The sequence below is a fragment of the Rosa chinensis genome, chromosome 7, assembly GCF_002994745.2.
Source record: "Rosa chinensis cultivar Old Blush chromosome 7, RchiOBHm-V2, whole genome shotgun sequence".
NCBI classification, from domain to species: domain Eukaryota; kingdom Viridiplantae; phylum Streptophyta; class Magnoliopsida; order Rosales; family Rosaceae; genus Rosa; species Rosa chinensis.
The window spans coordinates 21,711,671-21,728,044 of NC_037094.1; the positions used below are offsets into that span (position 1 = coordinate 21,711,671).

The 16,374-nt window shown below is 38.7% G+C and overlaps 2 protein-coding genes across 2 annotated transcripts; one reads left to right on the forward strand and one right to left on the reverse strand.

Moving 5' to 3' along the window:
• The first annotated feature begins 17 nt into the window (after positions 1-17).
• On the forward strand, positions 18-5,490 carry LOC112180870 (probable phosphoribosylformylglycinamidine synthase, chloroplastic/mitochondrial). The gene is made up of 5 exons (XM_024319437.2): positions 18-108; positions 213-278; positions 536-586; positions 698-4,886; positions 4,981-5,490. The coding sequence occupies exons 3-5, from the start codon at positions 545-547 to the stop codon at positions 4,986-4,988; spliced, it is 4,239 nt and encodes a 1,412-aa protein (XP_024175205.1). The 5' UTR covers positions 18-108; positions 213-278; positions 536-544; the 3' UTR covers positions 4,989-5,490.
• A 744-nt stretch (positions 5,491-6,234) lies between these two features.
• On the reverse strand, positions 6,235-13,123 carry LOC112177171 (E3 ubiquitin-protein ligase HOS1). Its single transcript, XM_024315400.2, has 10 exons — positions 12,766-13,123; positions 11,837-12,227; positions 11,320-11,454; positions 11,035-11,210; positions 10,201-10,599; positions 9,893-10,051; positions 8,899-9,393; positions 8,194-8,331; positions 6,990-7,729; positions 6,235-6,858 (listed from the first exon to the last, which is right to left on the reverse strand). The coding sequence occupies exons 1-10, from the start codon at positions 12,880-12,882 to the stop codon at positions 6,699-6,701; spliced, it is 2,910 nt and encodes a 969-aa protein (XP_024171168.1). The 5' UTR covers positions 12,883-13,123; the 3' UTR covers positions 6,235-6,698.
• Between the last annotated feature and the right edge of the window lie 3,251 nt (positions 13,124-16,374).

The window sequence follows — 16,374 nt, forward strand, 5'->3', positions numbered from 1 at the left end:
GATATATTTTGTGGTTTTTGTCGTAGTCTTCTTCTGCAATGAGACGCCACTCTTTTTTCTTGAGTGAAGAGTTTTGGGTCTAAAACCCTAAAGCCGCAAAAGACCCAGGTGAGTTTATTACCAGTTTTCATCTTTTAATTCTTACCCATTACTTTATAATCTCTAGGGTTTGATCTGTTTCTCTTTTGTTATGTTCATCTGAGTCTTCACAGAAGTCATATAGTCTCTCTTTCTCTTGCTCTCTGTTTTCTCCCAACCTCTCACTGCCGCAGTGCAAGGTGAGCTCTCTTTATTTCATATTTTGAACTCTAGTTGTTAAAGTTTTAATCTTTATAATATATGAAATTATATTATCCCAAGTTAGAATTTTTGTTTTTGAGTTTTGGATGAGTTACTAATAGGGTTTAGGGTTGCCATATATGAATGTTAGTGATCAAACAGATGATTAGTTCTTACTGTAGGTGTGTTTGTTTCATTGGAAAAACAGATTGTAATTCAATTTATTTGGTTTTTTTTTCTTCTTTGGTTCTTGAAGGTTGAGGAGATGGCTGGTGTTCGGGAGATCACTGCTGGTGAATTCATAAAAGTATGCGTTCTTCATTACCCGTGTGTTGTGTTGCTAAGATGTTATAGTTTCTATCGAAGATAAATAAATAATTGTGATTGAAATTTGAAGCTGACTTTGTTTTTGTTACAGGGTGGCCATAAACAGGGCCTGTTTTCTCACAGAGGTGCTTTGAAAGGAAGAAGCCCTATGCTTTGGGGCACGCTGCACAGTTCAGTGCGGGGTTCTGCCAATAGGAGAAATGCTTCATTGAGATGTCGTGCTCAAGAGAAGCCCACAGCTGTTGTTTCGGCTGTCAGCAGTTCGGTGGAGGCGCTACCGACTGTGGTTGAGAAGCCTTCTTCCTCAGTTATCCATTTTTATCGTGTCCCTCTCATTCAGGAGAGTGCAGCGTCTGAGCTTCTCAAAACAGTGCAGTCAAAGATTTCGAGCCAGATAGTTGGTTTGAAAACTGAGCAGTGTTTCAACATTGGGCTCATTTCACAGCTTTCTAGTGACAAGCTTTTAGTGCTTAACTGGCTTCTTCAGGAGACTTATGAGCCAGAGAATTTGGGGGTCGACAGCTTTCTTGAAAAGAAGAGGCAGGAAGGGCTGAACACAGTTATTGTTGAGGTTGGTCCTCGGTTGTCGTTTACAACAGCGTGGTCTTCCAATGCTGTCTCGATATGTAGAGCTTGTGGCTTGACAGAGGTGACTCGTTTGGAACGGTCGAGGAGGTACTTGTTGTTTAGTAAGGGAAACTTGCAGGATCAACAGATTAATGAGTTTGCTGCAATGGTTCATGATCGGATGACGGAGTGTGTTTACACCCAGCAGCTCACTTCTTTTGAAACAAGTTTGGTTCCCGACAAAGTACGCCATATTCCTGTCATGGAGAGAGGTCGGAAGGCGTTAGAGGAGATTAATCAGGAAATGGGTTTGGCATTTGATGAGCAAGATCTCCAATACTACACCAGGCTATTCAAGGAAGAGATCAAGCGGAATCCAACAACAGTTGAACTCTTTGATATTGCACAGTCCAACAGTGAGCATAGCAGGCACTGGTTTTTTACTGGTAAAATTTTTATAGATGGACAGCCCATGGACAAAACTCTAATGCAAATTGTGAAGAGCACTTTGCAAGCAAACCCAAACAATTCTGTCATTGGGTTTAAGGACAACTCGAGTGCAATCAGAGGATTTCTTGTGAAGCAATTGCGACCGGTTCAGCCAGGTTCAACATCTCCATTGCACATGTCTGCACGTGACCTTGATATACTATTTACTGCAGAGACCCATAATTTTCCATGTGCTGTAGCACCTTACCCTGGTGCAGAGACAGGTGCAGGAGGTAGAATCAGAGACACCCATGCAACTGGAAGGGGCTCTTTTGTGGTAGCATCTACTGCTGGTTATTGTGTCGGAAATCTCAATATGGAAGGATCTTATGCTCCTTGGGAAGATCCGTCTTTCCTGTATCCATCAAATTTGGCCTCACCTTTGCAGATCCTCATAGATGCTAGTAATGGTGCATCAGACTACGGCAACAAATTTGGTGAGCCCTTGATTCAGGGTTACACTAGAACCTTTGGAATGAGACTCCCAAGTGGTGAGAGGCGGGAATGGTTGAAGCCAATCATGTTCAGTGCAGGAATTGGACAGATTGATCACACCCATATAACAAAGGGAGAGCCTGATATTGGCATGCTAGTTGTAAAGATTGGAGGCCCTGCTTATCGTATTGGTATGGGTGGTGGGGCTGCATCGAGCATGGTTAGTGGCCAAAATGATGCGGAGCTTGATTTCAATGCTGTACAGCGTGGGGATGCAGAGATGGCACAAAAATTGTATCGTGTTGTTCGTGCCTGCATTGAGATGGGGGAGAGTAACCCAATCATTAGCATTCATGACCAAGGAGCTGGTGGAAACTGCAACGTGGTTAAGGAAATTATTTATCCGAAGGGTGGTGAGATTGATATCCGGGCAATTGTGGTTGGTGATTACACAATGTCTGTCTTGGAGATATGGGGCGCAGAATATCAGGAACAAGATGCCATCTTGGTTAAACCTGAAAGTCGCGAACTTTTGCAATCAATATGTGAAAGAGAAAGGTGTTCTATGGCTGTTATTGGAACAATAAATGGTGAGGGACGTATTGTTTTAATTGATAGCTTAGCTATTGAAAAATCTAAATCAAGTGGCCTCCCTCCACCTGATCCTGCTGTCGATTTGGAGCTTGAGAAAGTACTTGGTGATATGCCACAAAAAAGCTTTAAATTCGAGCGGATGGCAGATGCACGAGAGCCACTTGATATTGCCCCTGGAATCACAGTAATGGATGCTCTTAAGAGAGTTTTAAGACTTCCATCCATCTGTTCAAAGCGCTTCTTGACCTCGAAAGTAGACAGGTGTGTTACAGGTCTGGTAGCTCAGCAGCAAACTGTCGGGCCCCTGCAAATTCCTCTCTCTGATGTTGGAGTAATTGCTCAGACTTTTACCGGCTTGACTGGAGGTGCATGTGCCATTGGGGAGCAGCCAATCAAAGGTTTGTTGGATCCAAAAGCAATGGCTAGATTGGCAGTTGGAGAAGCACTCACAAATCTTGTTTGGGCTAAGGTCACTTCTCTATCTGATGTTAAAGCAAGTGGGAATTGGATGTATGCAGCCAAGCTTGATGGTGAAGGAGCAGCCATGTATGATGCTGCTAATGCTCTTTCAGAGGCGATGATCAAACTTGGTATTGCTATTGATGGGGGAAAGGACAGTCTTTCCATGGCAGCCCATGCTGCAGGAGAAGTTGTTAAGGCTCCTGGAAATCTTGTAATCAGTGTTTATTGTACTTGTCCTGACATAACAAAAACAGTAACCCCAGATTTGAAGCTTGGAGATGATGGTGTTCTGCTTCACATTGATTTAGCCGCAGGAAAGCGGCGATTAGGTGGCTCTGCTCTTGCTCAGGTTTTTGACCAGATTGGGAACGATTGTCCTGACCTTGAGGATGTTCCGTATCTGAAGCGAGTGTTTGAGGGAGTTCAAGGCCTTCTTGATGATGAACTGATCTCTGCTGGCCATGATATCAGTGATGGTGGGCTTCTGGTCTGTGCCCTTGAGATGGCATTTGCTGGCAATCGTGGCATTAATTTGGACTTGACTACGCACCGGAAAAGCCTCTTCCAAACAATTTTTTCTGAAGAGCTTGGTCTGGTTATTGAGGTCAGCAAGAAAAACTTAGATATGGTAATAGGAAAGCTAAGCAGTGGAGGTATTTCTGCAGAGATTATTGGACAGGTAACTGCCACACCTTCAATAGTGTTAAAGGTGGATGGGGTAACTCATTTGAACGAAAGTACTTCTTTTGTAAGGGACATGTGGGAGGATACTAGTTTTCAGCTGGAAAAATTTCAGAGATTGGCTTCTTGTGTTGATCTAGAGAAAGAAGGGTTGAAAGATAGGCATGAGCCTTCATGGCAGTTGTCTTTTACTCCATCCTTCACAGATGAAAAGTATATGACCACGACCTCCAAACCGAAGGTGGCTGTTATTCGAGAAGAAGGAAGCAATGGGGATAGAGAAATGGCTGCGGCATTTTATGCTGCTGGCTTTGAGCCATGGGATATTACAATGTCAGACCTTCTTAATGGAGCTGTATCACTGCAAGAGTTCCGTGGAATTGTGTTTGTTGGAGGTTTTAGCTATGCTGATGTCCTTGATTCTGCAAAAGGTTGGTCTGCTTCAATTAGATTTAATCAGCCCCTTCTAAATCAATTTCAGGAGTTTTACAAGAGGCACGACACTTTCAGTCTTGGCGTTTGCAATGGGTGTCAGCTTATGGCTCTTTTGGGCTGGGTCCCAGGTCCTCAAGTTGGGGGTGTGCATGGTGGTGGTGGGGATCCATCACAGCCGAGGTTCATTCACAATGAGTCAGGCCGGTTTGAGTGTCGCTTTACTAGTGTAAAAATTGAGGACTCACCTTCTATAATGTTAAAAGGAATGGAAGGCAGTACTTTGGGCGTGTGGGCTGCCCATGGTGAGGGAAGAGCCTATTTTCCTGATGATGGTGTTTTTGATCGTGTGCTCCACTCCAAGTTGGCTCCAGTAAGATATTGTGATGATGATGGGATTGGAACGGAACTTTATCCCTTCAACCTGAATGGCTCTCCCTTGGGAGTTGCGGCAATTTGTTCACCAGATGGGAGGCATCTTGCCATGATGCCTCATCCAGAGCGCTGCTTCTTAATGTGGCAGTACCCATGGTATCCCAAGCAGTGGGATGTTGAAAAGAAAGGCCCTAGTCCATGGCTACGGATGTTCCAGAATGCCAGAGAGTGGTGCTCCAGAAATGGTTAGTATTTCAAAGTTCATTTGTGCAATACTGTTTGTCAATCTTTCTTTGCCTTGTTTGGAGCCTGATGCAAAGTCTATTTATTTTGTTGCAGATGCCTGATGAGTGTATGGCCGATGTGAGCAATCTAATAGATGACTTGAAAATTGAAACGTTGAAGCCCAGAGCTCAGCAAAATATGTTCTTTTCCGATTTGAAGTCAAGTCCAGAACACTGTATTGAGCTTTTCCTATAGGTATGTCCTGCAAGACAACAACACAGAGAGTTGGATGATTCTGTTTGAATACATATATTTACTCAGTTAGTCCACTGAGGATTTCCAAATCATCAATTTCACTTGGTAAAACCTGCTACCAAGCCTACCGTCGTGTTTTTTCCCTGAAGCTAAGCTGATTTTGAGTTGTCTTTCGATCACAGTTAATAAAATTAGATGAAATTTTGAGTTCTGCAATACCATCAGTATGCTTTGCGTCGGGTTGGTCTATTTTCAAATTGGATGTCTCTGATAATTGTTATCCATGTTATTCCTAGATTTCTCCTATTTTAATTTTTAATTTTTTTTATACGATTGCAATGGAACTGCTACAACATATTAGGTTTGTTATAAGAATACCATAAACCATCTTTATCATAATTTTCTTCCCAAAACCAAATGATGTATTTCCTTTCATGATTCTCATTTTTCATTCTTTCTACCTATCAAATATTCAGATATTATGATATATTCATCTATAACACTGAGACATAGAGGATGAAAAAGAATGAAATTCCCTCAACAAAACTTGATCTAAACTTTTACCATTGTAGATTATGGAACAACATAGAACTGCTGTGTTTTTTGAGATTCTTCCAGAGTTTCACTGGTAAGGAAATGTACTCTTGCAACTTTGCAAGTGATAATTCCATGCTGATGAGCCTACGCTTACCCTTGGTCCCTTGCTTCTCAATCTAGAGGAGTTCACTCTTTTTCCCTAGCCTATCATTTTTTATTTTTTCCTTGTTCTTTGCAAGGATGCTAGAATGTAAGAACATGTCTCCCCAACTTTATTTTTCAATGAAAAGAGCTAGAACAGAGGGCATGCTGGATGGGCATGAAGATATAAATTAAATAACTGTTCACGGCATCGAGTAAAGCAGTAATAATCTCAAATGGGAACTCCTCATCGTATCAAAAAAAAAAAAACTTGCAAGTTACTCAACATGGATTTTAATCAAGTGCGTTACTTCAGGTCCATCAGCAGATTGAAACTTGACAAGCAGTTCTAGTTACATGATAAACTTTGTAATCCCATTCATCGAAAATACAAAACAAAAGAAAGAAAGAATTTCGGCAGCAGAAACTCTGATGTACATGAACAACGGTCATCCCTTTATCATTGCTGAATACAACACGGATTTTTCTTTGTTAACTGAGCTTTACCATTCTGATCCATAATTATGTTCAAATACAGCACTGGCAAAATTTGAAACTACCAAAAGGCTTTTGCCTGAGCATTAGATTACTTCCACAATACAAATCCCAACAGTTCTGATTAACTCGACGAATGCAATCACATGAAAAAAAGATGGCCCATCAAAATTAGGCATCTCACTAACTGCTGCATCTTAGCTGTACCGAACAAAAACTATGACAGTATCATGGTATACTATGATTCCTTACCCTCCAATGGGTACCCTTGTAACTCAAATCAGCACAAATCCGATGTACAATAGAGCAGCTGTATTCCCACTAGCCCTTAAAGGTTTCCTCAAACCTTACCGAGGGAGGACAACAGAAGGACAAGAATCATTCCATTTAATGTTAAGAAATCTTCATCTCTTGGAAAACCTGCTTCTACGAACTCCCCTTCTTGTGGGGGTAGGATTAATAATCCCAAATGCTCTCTCTTGACTCTGCTCCTCTTCCTCATCACTAGTTTCGTCAGACCTCCATCTTGCTCCATTGTTCAGAATTTTGTCCCCAGCTCCATAGCTGAAGATCAGAGAAATGTTGTATGAGAAAGGAATATATTATTATCTATATACACAAACACACACTGAAATAACAAGAATATGAACAGGAACGACGACAACGGTGAAGGGAAGAAAAAATTGAATTCTCACCTCAAGGATGTGTCCATTGGATCATCCTTGGAAGCTGTATGCCAAGGTCTAACATCCCTATCCGTTAGGAAACCCTTACTAGACAAATTTGGATGTAGGTTCTTTGCGGAATCTTCAAACAAGCCATTGTTGCTGCTAGTTGTAGTTACCGGATTTGTAGTAACCCTTTGGTAGTGTGAAGGACTTGTATTTTGGAATGTTTGGAACGGAGTGAGAAACACGTCCTGTTCCATTTCTGGTGACAATGTACCATATTGATTGTTGCGGAGACGGTTATTTGAAAATAACTTTGATGAACTTCTATTCATGTCCCTAGCTGCTGAGGCAGGACTAGCTCGATGACTAAGGGGAGTTGATGCATCCTCAAAATTGAAAGTCTTGTTTAGACTAATGTCAGCCTTTAATCTTGTTTCAGAGTTGGTAAATAACCTTCCATGCAGAACTGAAGAACTAAAGTTACCAAGTTCGGAGAGGTAGCTGCCAACCAATCCACCTCTTTTTTGGGGGGTTTCAGATATTGCTGGTTTCCAGGAAGGATTCTTTTGATCCACCCATAGTGCAACAGAAGAATCAATGGACGAAGGAATCAGTAAACTAGTTGACTTTGATTCTTGCCCCTCAGGAAGAGAAGATGTTTCTAACATTTCTGCATCACTAGAGGTGGCGGCCGCCATCTCAGGCACTTTTCCATCCTTCACTTGTTGGCGTTGGATTTCTGGTAGCAAGTCCATGCATTTATTCTGTTCATCCAGAGCATCTAATTGTTATAACAAATCAAGGAAATATAGGACATACCCTAAAGAATTTCAAATATGCTTCAATCAACGGATACCCTGCAGACTTTAGCATCAAAGAATATACTAAAAGATTATTTGAGTTTTAACCTTTGTTAACAAATCCAGCATTATACAACCACTTGATTGAGCTCTTTCTAGCAAGCCAAAAATTCTGTCCCACTTCAAACTATGTGTCACTAACAAAGAGCCCAATGCCTATGGTTGTACAGACTGTCTCACTGAGATATAGATTATCAAAATTGACTCGAATAGACTACTTTTATCAAATTGTATTACATATGACATTACAAGATACTTTATTATAAAAAAATTGACTCGAATAGACTACGTTTATCAAATTGTATTACATATGACATTACAAGATACTTTATTATAAAAGCTAAAGAATAAAGCAAAAAACCACTTACAATTAACCCAGCTCTCCAGCCACTCACTGATTTCCTTCTAGATAAAACTTCTTCACTGACAGAATTCTTTGAGATGACCTCCTGCTCCAAGTTTTTAAGTATTTGATCAACTTGGTAAGCTTCAGAATACATGTAGCGCTGAAATGGCAGAAAGTGATTTATGTCAGAAAATCTCATCAGAGAACTTGCCCTCATAAAAAGGGATCACTGAATTGTTACATTTTTTTTTTTTTTTTTTTTGAGAATAAGAGCTAATAAATCAACAGACAGAGACAAAATAGTTTTGGAAAGAGTGAGACTCCTTTTATGTTCCACAAAGTAAATTCTAAGAGGATGCAATCACTTTCAGTTGCAGACCACACTCCCCACTCACAGTTGTGGATATAAAGTTGCAGCAATTAAGGTCTACTATACCAACAAAACCTAAAAGTTAAATGCTCTTTCTTAAGGTTCAACGAAGCATGAAGATGGGCCCAGGAAGAAAAATTATAAGCTCTTTCCTTAAAGCTAGGCTAGCTCTTTTTACACCCACGCAGAGGGGAACTGGAAGAAAAAGCCACCAGTTATCAAGCTTCAGAGACAAATTGCTAAACGAAAATGATGATGCCTCTTAAAGATTATAATCCACACTTACATAGCAATATTAATGTCGGATTCAGAGCCATAATAGTAGTTAACTTTGAATGAAAGTAAGCAGAAAATTACCTGGATATAAAATACCACAAGAAGGCTTCCAATAGTTGAGGAAGAATCACCCATAGCATAATCTAAGAGACATTTGTGGAGATGTTTCTCTTCACTGGAGTTCCACGGCAACTCTATCATTCTATCCACCATGTTCCGTCGAATACAAAGGAAACAAATTTCAGAAACCAATATCTCCACCCAGTCCTCCCACTTATATCTGTCATTTGAATCATCAGTCACACCCCCTAATTGACCAATCTTCAACTTCTTCTCCTTGACTTTGGTGCACAGCATTCTTTGATGTAAGAATGCTTCAGTAAAGAGTCCACACTCTACCCTCACCCGAACTGCAGTTACAGCCTCACTAAGTGAAATGGACTTTGAAGTACCATCACGCCCTGACCACCGTAAAACCGAAAGAGCAGTATCAGGATTTCCCCTTTCTAGTAGTACTTGTGCAATCTTAGGATGAGTCGCCGGGCCTGAGATCTCTGGAAGTAGGTGACAAGCTTCCTGAGAATTTATTATGAATAACTCAGCATTAATATTCCAGAAAAAATAACATAATTCCAGAACTGACAACAAAGTTGACCATCTTTTATAAAATAGAACATGCAACAATGCTGCAATATTTCATTATCTTCCCCCATAATCAAGTCATAAACATTCGAATTTGAAACTATTACATTCCAAATGTATATCCTTTACCTCGACTCATATTGATAAAGACCATAAACCAATTCAAGACTTTGAATATAGAAAAACATGGTTAACTTTAACTCAAAATATATGTCATTCTTGAGTCAAAATCTAACTTCTACATTAGCAAAATTCAAGAACCCTTTCAAGACTGATCCTAGTATTTGAAGTAAAAACATATTGATTTTGCTGGAGATAATTTGAAGTAAAAACATATTGATTGAACTGTTTGAACATGACTCCGATGACATTGACAGAAATCAAAACTGGCATTCCAAAGCAATGACCATCTGGAAAATTAAGCAGAATTTACCTGCAGAGCCTCATCTGTGTGATCATCCAAGAGATAAAAGATTAACGATTCAAGTAATAAATGCCTGGAGATACCAAAGGTAGCTCTGAAGTCCTCTAGAATGTGTCTCCAGTCCTCATCAGGCAGCGTCCAATGCCGATCATATAGATAATATAGAAACTATCATAAATTAAGGAAGTACTGATATCTCCATGTAGGGGGCGGGTGGTTGGACAGGAAGATGGATATATCATATATGTAAAATTTTGAAGAAACGCACAACATTTAAAGAAAATATAAAAATTATACAAAAAAATAAAAAAGGATACAGTTGCTTGCTTTGCAACAACCAAATCTGAACTACCACAAAGAAAAAGTATATCAACAGCAGCTCGAACATTTTCAAATGGATAACAACCTCTAATCCCTTCGATCTTAGACCTGTAAACAGATGAACAACCATCCTTCTGTGCAAATGCAAGTTTCAACTCCTCTATCATTGTATTTCCTTGCTCAGTCTCCAGATTTGTTAGAGCATCTTCAATAAACAGGGAACCTTCCTGCCCACTGGACTCTTCAGAGTTATTTAATGCATCAGGCCATGAACGCTTAACTGCAGCTGATTTCCTTTCACGGACAAGAGTACTCCATGGTGTGATTTCAGTATGACGAGGCTTCACATTCTCAAGGAACTCATGTCGTATGCACCATATCATAACCTCCATATGCTGAGGATCAAAAACCAAATTTGAAAGAAAAATCACAAACTATTTGCAGACATATTAGATATGCTATTGGCAACATGGTCCATTTGGAAATTCCTGATTAAAAGAGTTGAAAGGAAAACAATCAAAGAATTGATCAAACTCATAACCTTATGAATGTTATAAAAGACTAATAGTAAGAAGCAACCTCACCACAAGGGAGCTCAAGGAGCACGATTAAAATTTGCAACATGAAAACCTATAAATGCATGATTTTTCTATGAACTAAAGTCCCGTATGCCATCACTTATGCTTTCATTACTTAATCGTACAGGTCACTAAGATGGTGTCTAATAAAAGTATCCCCCAGGAGTTCTATGGAAGGATACAGATTGTAAAATCAGGTAAATCGTCCCAAAAAAATAAAAGCAGAAAACAGTAAATTGTTACAGCAATAACCTGCTTTGTCTTTAATATGTTTTCTAGAAGTTGGTGCAAGTCATGAAGCTGAGAAGAAAGAGACCCCTTAAAAGATGAATCCAAAACTTCAAGCACGTTAGATATGCCGGCCAACTGTGCTGAGAACTTAAGAAGTAGGCCCAACATAGTTTTCATCTGTTCTGCTTCAAGATTATCTAAGGATACGATATAGGGAAACACAAACTGTTCATATATGCAATGTATAAATAAGCGGAAAATAGAAGGCTTCATATATCGAAAAACTTAAAAGTTTATAAAGGATACAGATCACTTGAAGTTCTGTGATGATGTTCTGGAATGCTCGCTTGCACCAATCCTTAACGACCACCTCATCCAACAAAAAGGCAATAACAGGATCACTGGACACAGCACTTTCATCCAAACAAACGTCTGTAACATCTGTTTAATCTCTGTTAAAGAAAACATAGAATTCTCCACACAGATATGGACATTTTACATAAAAGACAGAAGAAAATAACGAAAATCCTATATGCTTTATTGGGACTATCAGAATGCATTGATTCCTAGTTATCTGTTTATCTGTTGATTTTCCAGATTACTCAAATTAATCTGAGAGAGAACCATATAAATTACTTACCCCCACAAAAAATTGAGAAACAAACAGTTCTCATTATTTTTCCAGTACTTCCCTTACCATATAATTGGGAAGATAGCAGAACTTGTGTGATCGTATCAGAAGTGAACTAATAATCTGTATGGTTCTATTTTGAAAATGAAATAAAAGTAAAGAAGAAAGGGTATAGATTTCATCAAAGGATACAGTGGCATATCAATGAAACTAAATTATTCTCCAGGGCGACGTCAAATAAAGAATAAAGGCGTAGGACATCATTAGTTATCGGCTCCTCCCCATCCTCTTTCTCTTGAGATCTCTTATCACTTCTTTTAGATATAAGGCGAGCTTCAGAACACTGATCGTAAAGGCGGCGACGTAGCTTTGGGCCATTCTTTAGAATTGGAATTCTACAAATTGGGCAAACATCACACCGCTGGCTACACTCTGCACATAATGAAGCATGTCCACATGAGTTCAACACATCCGTCACGTAACGTCCACAGCTTCTCAAGTCCCTTGTTGCTCGACAGTGCTCAACTTTAGCCTCATTACATAGCTCAATCAGATCAATAGATGCTAAATGTTCCAATGCTTCCTGAAAGGAAATAATAAATCAATACCGATACAAATTACGATTTTGTTAAAGTACATGGTTTTTACACACAACTCCAGATATTGCAGACCCTTCATGGAAACTACTGACACCGTATTGAACATACACTAGTTATCCCGCTTATGATAGCCATAGTCTTGCTCCAGGTCGAACAGCCTAGTAAAGCTATATATTTATAGGAAACAAGTGCGTTAAACCCCGATACTTTAACTTTACCCATCCATTTCTTGCTAAGCTGCAATTGTAAGAATTAACACCTAAACAATTTGATAAAATTCCACCTCAGTCCACTTCTCTCAGTACTCTCTCTTTAACAGTGACACAGGAGGCAACTTTGCTATTGCACTTGGTAAACTAAATCAAATTCACCAACCAAATACAAAATAGATTCTTAAAAGCGAGCTAGAGTTTTAGAACAATAACACAGACAACAGCAACAGTAACCAAACGGTAGCCAAAAAGCGAGCTAGGGTTTTAGGCAGTAAAAAAAAAAAATGCTATGTAATTTAGGGAATAAAACCTGAACGGCTTGACTATTGTAGTTAGGTTGCAGAGTGTGAGAACCAGATCTTGTGGCTATGCGGCCATTGATGACGGAGCTCGAAGCTCCGGTTGGGCCGTTGAATCTCCTATCCATTTCTCCGAGAGTGCGAGAGCTGATTCGGGAGATGTAACTCCGAATTGGTGAAGTGAAGGTGAGTGGTGTGTGTGTGGTGGTTCTAGGGTTCAGTCAAAGTAACCATTAGAGTAGTTACAGAGCTTCAGAGAGAGAGAAGGAGAGCGAAATTAAAGAGAGGGAGGGTTTTGGGAAAGGGTTTCAAATTAGGATTTTGGGGGACGACACTGTAACTTTAGCTGTAACTCTTTTTTGGGTACGAATGGAAAATTGACCCAAAATTAGGCCCACTCTATCTTAACCCCAGAGGAATTGGACAATCATAAGTTTTCTTTTTCTTTTTGTTCTAGTTGGACCTCCAAAATTGATATTTGGATCTCCATCTTTTTTAAATTATCAATAGACTTTATAAACTCATATGAAAAGACAAATAGGGACAGAGAGAAAAAAAAAAAAAAGGACTCTTCTTACCTCCCTCATTAATATAACATTCAATTCAATTTTCTTTTGGACAATTACATTAATATAACATTCAAACTTTTTTTAGAATTTCCTTATATTACTTATATAACTTTATTATTTACCTAAAGTAATTAAATAAAAATAATTAATTTTTATATATGGTCTTATCATTTAATATAAAAGTAAATTCAAACCGATCTGATTTGGATTTTCCTTAAACAAGTAAATTTATTGAATATTTTGGTGTAGCTATTACTAATTTATTTGAGAACCAAGGTCTTTTCTACAACCATCCATATTGCAAAAAAAAAATATATATATATATACTACGATCCGAATTAAAAAAAAATCTTTATAACTGTCTACTTGTTCGGCCCTACAAGAATCACTTTCTGGTTCTGTCACTGAAAGTACACAAAAAATGTATGCAGCTCCCCTCACGAAATTTTTAGTGGTTGAATTGATAGAGATTAATTAAAAAAAAGTATTAAATACTATTTACTCCCTATACTTATAAGGTTTCATCGTTTCAGTCTCTGACCTTTGAATTTCACCTAAAAAGTCCTTGAACTTTCAATTTCCTCCCAATTGGTCCCTGCCGTCAAAATTTTCTGTTAAAGTTGCCTAAAATGTCTATTATGCCCTCACTTACTTTTTTTTTTAATTTATTTTTTCTCTTTTTTTTTTTTTTTTTTTTTTCATTTCACCTCTTGAAGGTCTGTGGATTGGAACCATCTTGATGAGGAGATAAACAGAAGGAGGCGAGAGAGCTGGAAGAAGAAGAGGTAAAAGAAAAAAAAATTAAAAAAAAAAAGAGGAAGAGAAATATATATATATTTTTTAAGTAAATGAGGATATAATAGGCTTTTTAGGGGAAGATAACGAAGTTTTTGACGGTAGGGACCAATTAGGAGAAAATTGGGAGTTCAGAGACTTTTTAGGTGAAATTCGAAGGTCAGGGATTGAAACGATGAAACCCTATAAATATAGGGAGTAAGCAGTATTTAATCCTAAAAAAAACAACAAATTGTTGAAATTATAGATTTAATTGTTCAAGGGTGTTTTGGTAAAATTAAGGAGGTGTACTTAGCTTTTTAAATATTCAAAAAAGTGAATTGGAGGTTTAATAAGTAGGAGTGGTCTAAATATTAAATTTGGAGGTCCAACTAAAACAACTTTTTTTTTTTTAATCCTTTTGATCATGAGAGAATTGTATAGTTTGTGTGTGTGTGTCTGTGCTATTGACCGTTTGGGATATGGGCTAAATATGTAGACAAACAACACTATTTATATTAGTGATTTGGCTAGGTTTGGGAGTTTCGATCACACTATAAAAAATTATTATTAACCAAAATACAATGGAGCGTCTATTTTTCTTAGTGTTCTTTTTTGATCACGGGATTTGGTTTCAACTCTTTTGAGTCCTTTGTTTGTCATCGATTTCACCGTCCTATTTCATGTTGGTGCGTTTTGATGGCCTGGATTGGTTGGTGTTAGTAGAGATGGCGATAGTAGTTGTTTGCGGAATGTGGATTGTTCAGTTAGATTTTGTGTTCGATAGCTTTGTGACTTTGATGTTAAAACTGCGTCTTTTTCGCTTAGAAAAGCTCTTTAAGCATGAAAGATTTTTTCTTGAATCTTGGCAAAGGTAGCCTGGTAAACTAGACAAGCTGGAGATTAATATTACTCACATACTAGATCTGGAATCTCAGGAATGAGATTTTGGTATTTTATATCTTACTAGAATGAAGAACGTACAGACTCTAGGCCTATAGTATGATTAGGCTTAGTTTGGGAATGCTTTTGAAACTGCTTTTGAGATCAAAAGCGCTTCTAGAAATGTTTGGGCTGTTTGGTAAACTTTCAAGAAATAGCTTTTGACCCGAAGCACTTCTCCCAACCTCCGAAATGGAGAAGCTACAATTCGTAGCTTTTGATTTCAGCTTCTGCGGGAATCAAAGTCAAGACGCGGAAGATTAAATGAAATTTGATCAACTCTCCGAATTGTCCTCAGGCTTTTCTCAAATTGACATCCTTCTCAATCTCTCGCACTCCTCCCTCTGGAAAACCCCCGGCAAAGATCTCGAAGGCTTCATCTATAGCGCCTCCACCTCTTCCTCTTCCCACTTCGTCGACGCCTTGAATTCCGTTCAGATCCAGTTCCCTGAAGGCTTCTTTCCCGTCACTCCAACCTATGCCTCCTCCATCCACCTCGATTTGACCACCGACACCAATGCCCTGCTCCCAAAATCGATTCTTTGTGTTGCTTCTCCGAAGATCGAGGTCGGGAAAGTGGCCGGAGCTGAAATCTGGAAAAGAAAAAGAGGAGGGTTTTGTGTGGGTAAGAGCAGCGATGGTAGGAAGAAGGGAGGGGTGGCCAATTTGAATTACGTGGTGGCCATGGACACTGTGTTAGATTATGAGTTTGATACTAATGCCTTGAAACCTAAATCTGAACCCAAAGCCCAATGTTTTTTTGTAACAATAGGTGGCTCACCCATATCGTCAAAGGTATGCCTCTCATCCTCTAGATCCAGGTGCAAAATTAAAAGCTAGATGGCAGGATGGAACATTCTTCTTCAGTTTTATGTGTAATTTGTAATTTTTGGATGATTTCTTTCTTCTCATGTAATTTTTGGATAATTTATGCTTGGAAGATCGGTTTTCTAATTTCTTTGGATCATTTATGTAAAGGGTATGTTTGATTGAAAGGAAATGGGAAGTATATGAATTTTGGTTGGGTTTTCTTGTTTTAATGGTTTAAGGAATTTGGAGGGGAAACTTCAACTGAAACTCAATAGTGTTTTTAGTAGCAATGAGTGTAAAGTCTAGTTCTTTCCCCTTACTGGGAGAAATCTATGTTTAATATATAGTTGAGCAATCTCAGGAGTATAAAGTTTACGTATACTTTGGTGATTTTTTTTGTCTCAAGTTCAATATTTTGATTTGAACAATGCTGTTTTCTTGCTTAGTTTAGATAAGTCCAAGAGTAATAGTTGTTCAGTGTTCGTGCAGTTTGGAGCATTTCCAGTCTTTGTGGTTGATGGAAGC

What these genes read in the sequence shown, in the direction of transcription:
- LOC112180870 (XM_024319437.2), top strand. Translation starts at nt 545, where the DNA reads ATGGCTGGTGTTCGGGAGATCACTGCTGGTGAATTCATAAAA. An exon ending in CTGCTGGTGAATTCATAAAA is followed by an intron (nt 587 to 697) that starts GTATGCGTTCTT and finishes TTTTTGTTACAG; the next exon opens with GGTGGCCATAAACAGGGCCT.
- LOC112177171 (XM_024315400.2), bottom strand. Translation starts at nt 12,882, where the DNA reads ATGGATAGGAGATTCAACGGCCCAACCGGAGCTTCGAGCTCCGTCATC. An exon ending in ACATATTAAAGACAAAGCAG is followed by an intron (nt 10,600 to 11,034) that starts GTTATTGCTGTA and finishes TTTGATCCTCAG; the next exon opens with CATATGGAGGTTATGATATG. An exon ending in ACACAGATGAGGCTCTGCAG is followed by an intron (nt 9,394 to 9,892) that starts GTAAATTCTGCT and finishes ATAAATTCTCAG; the next exon opens with GAAGCTTGTCACCTACTTCC.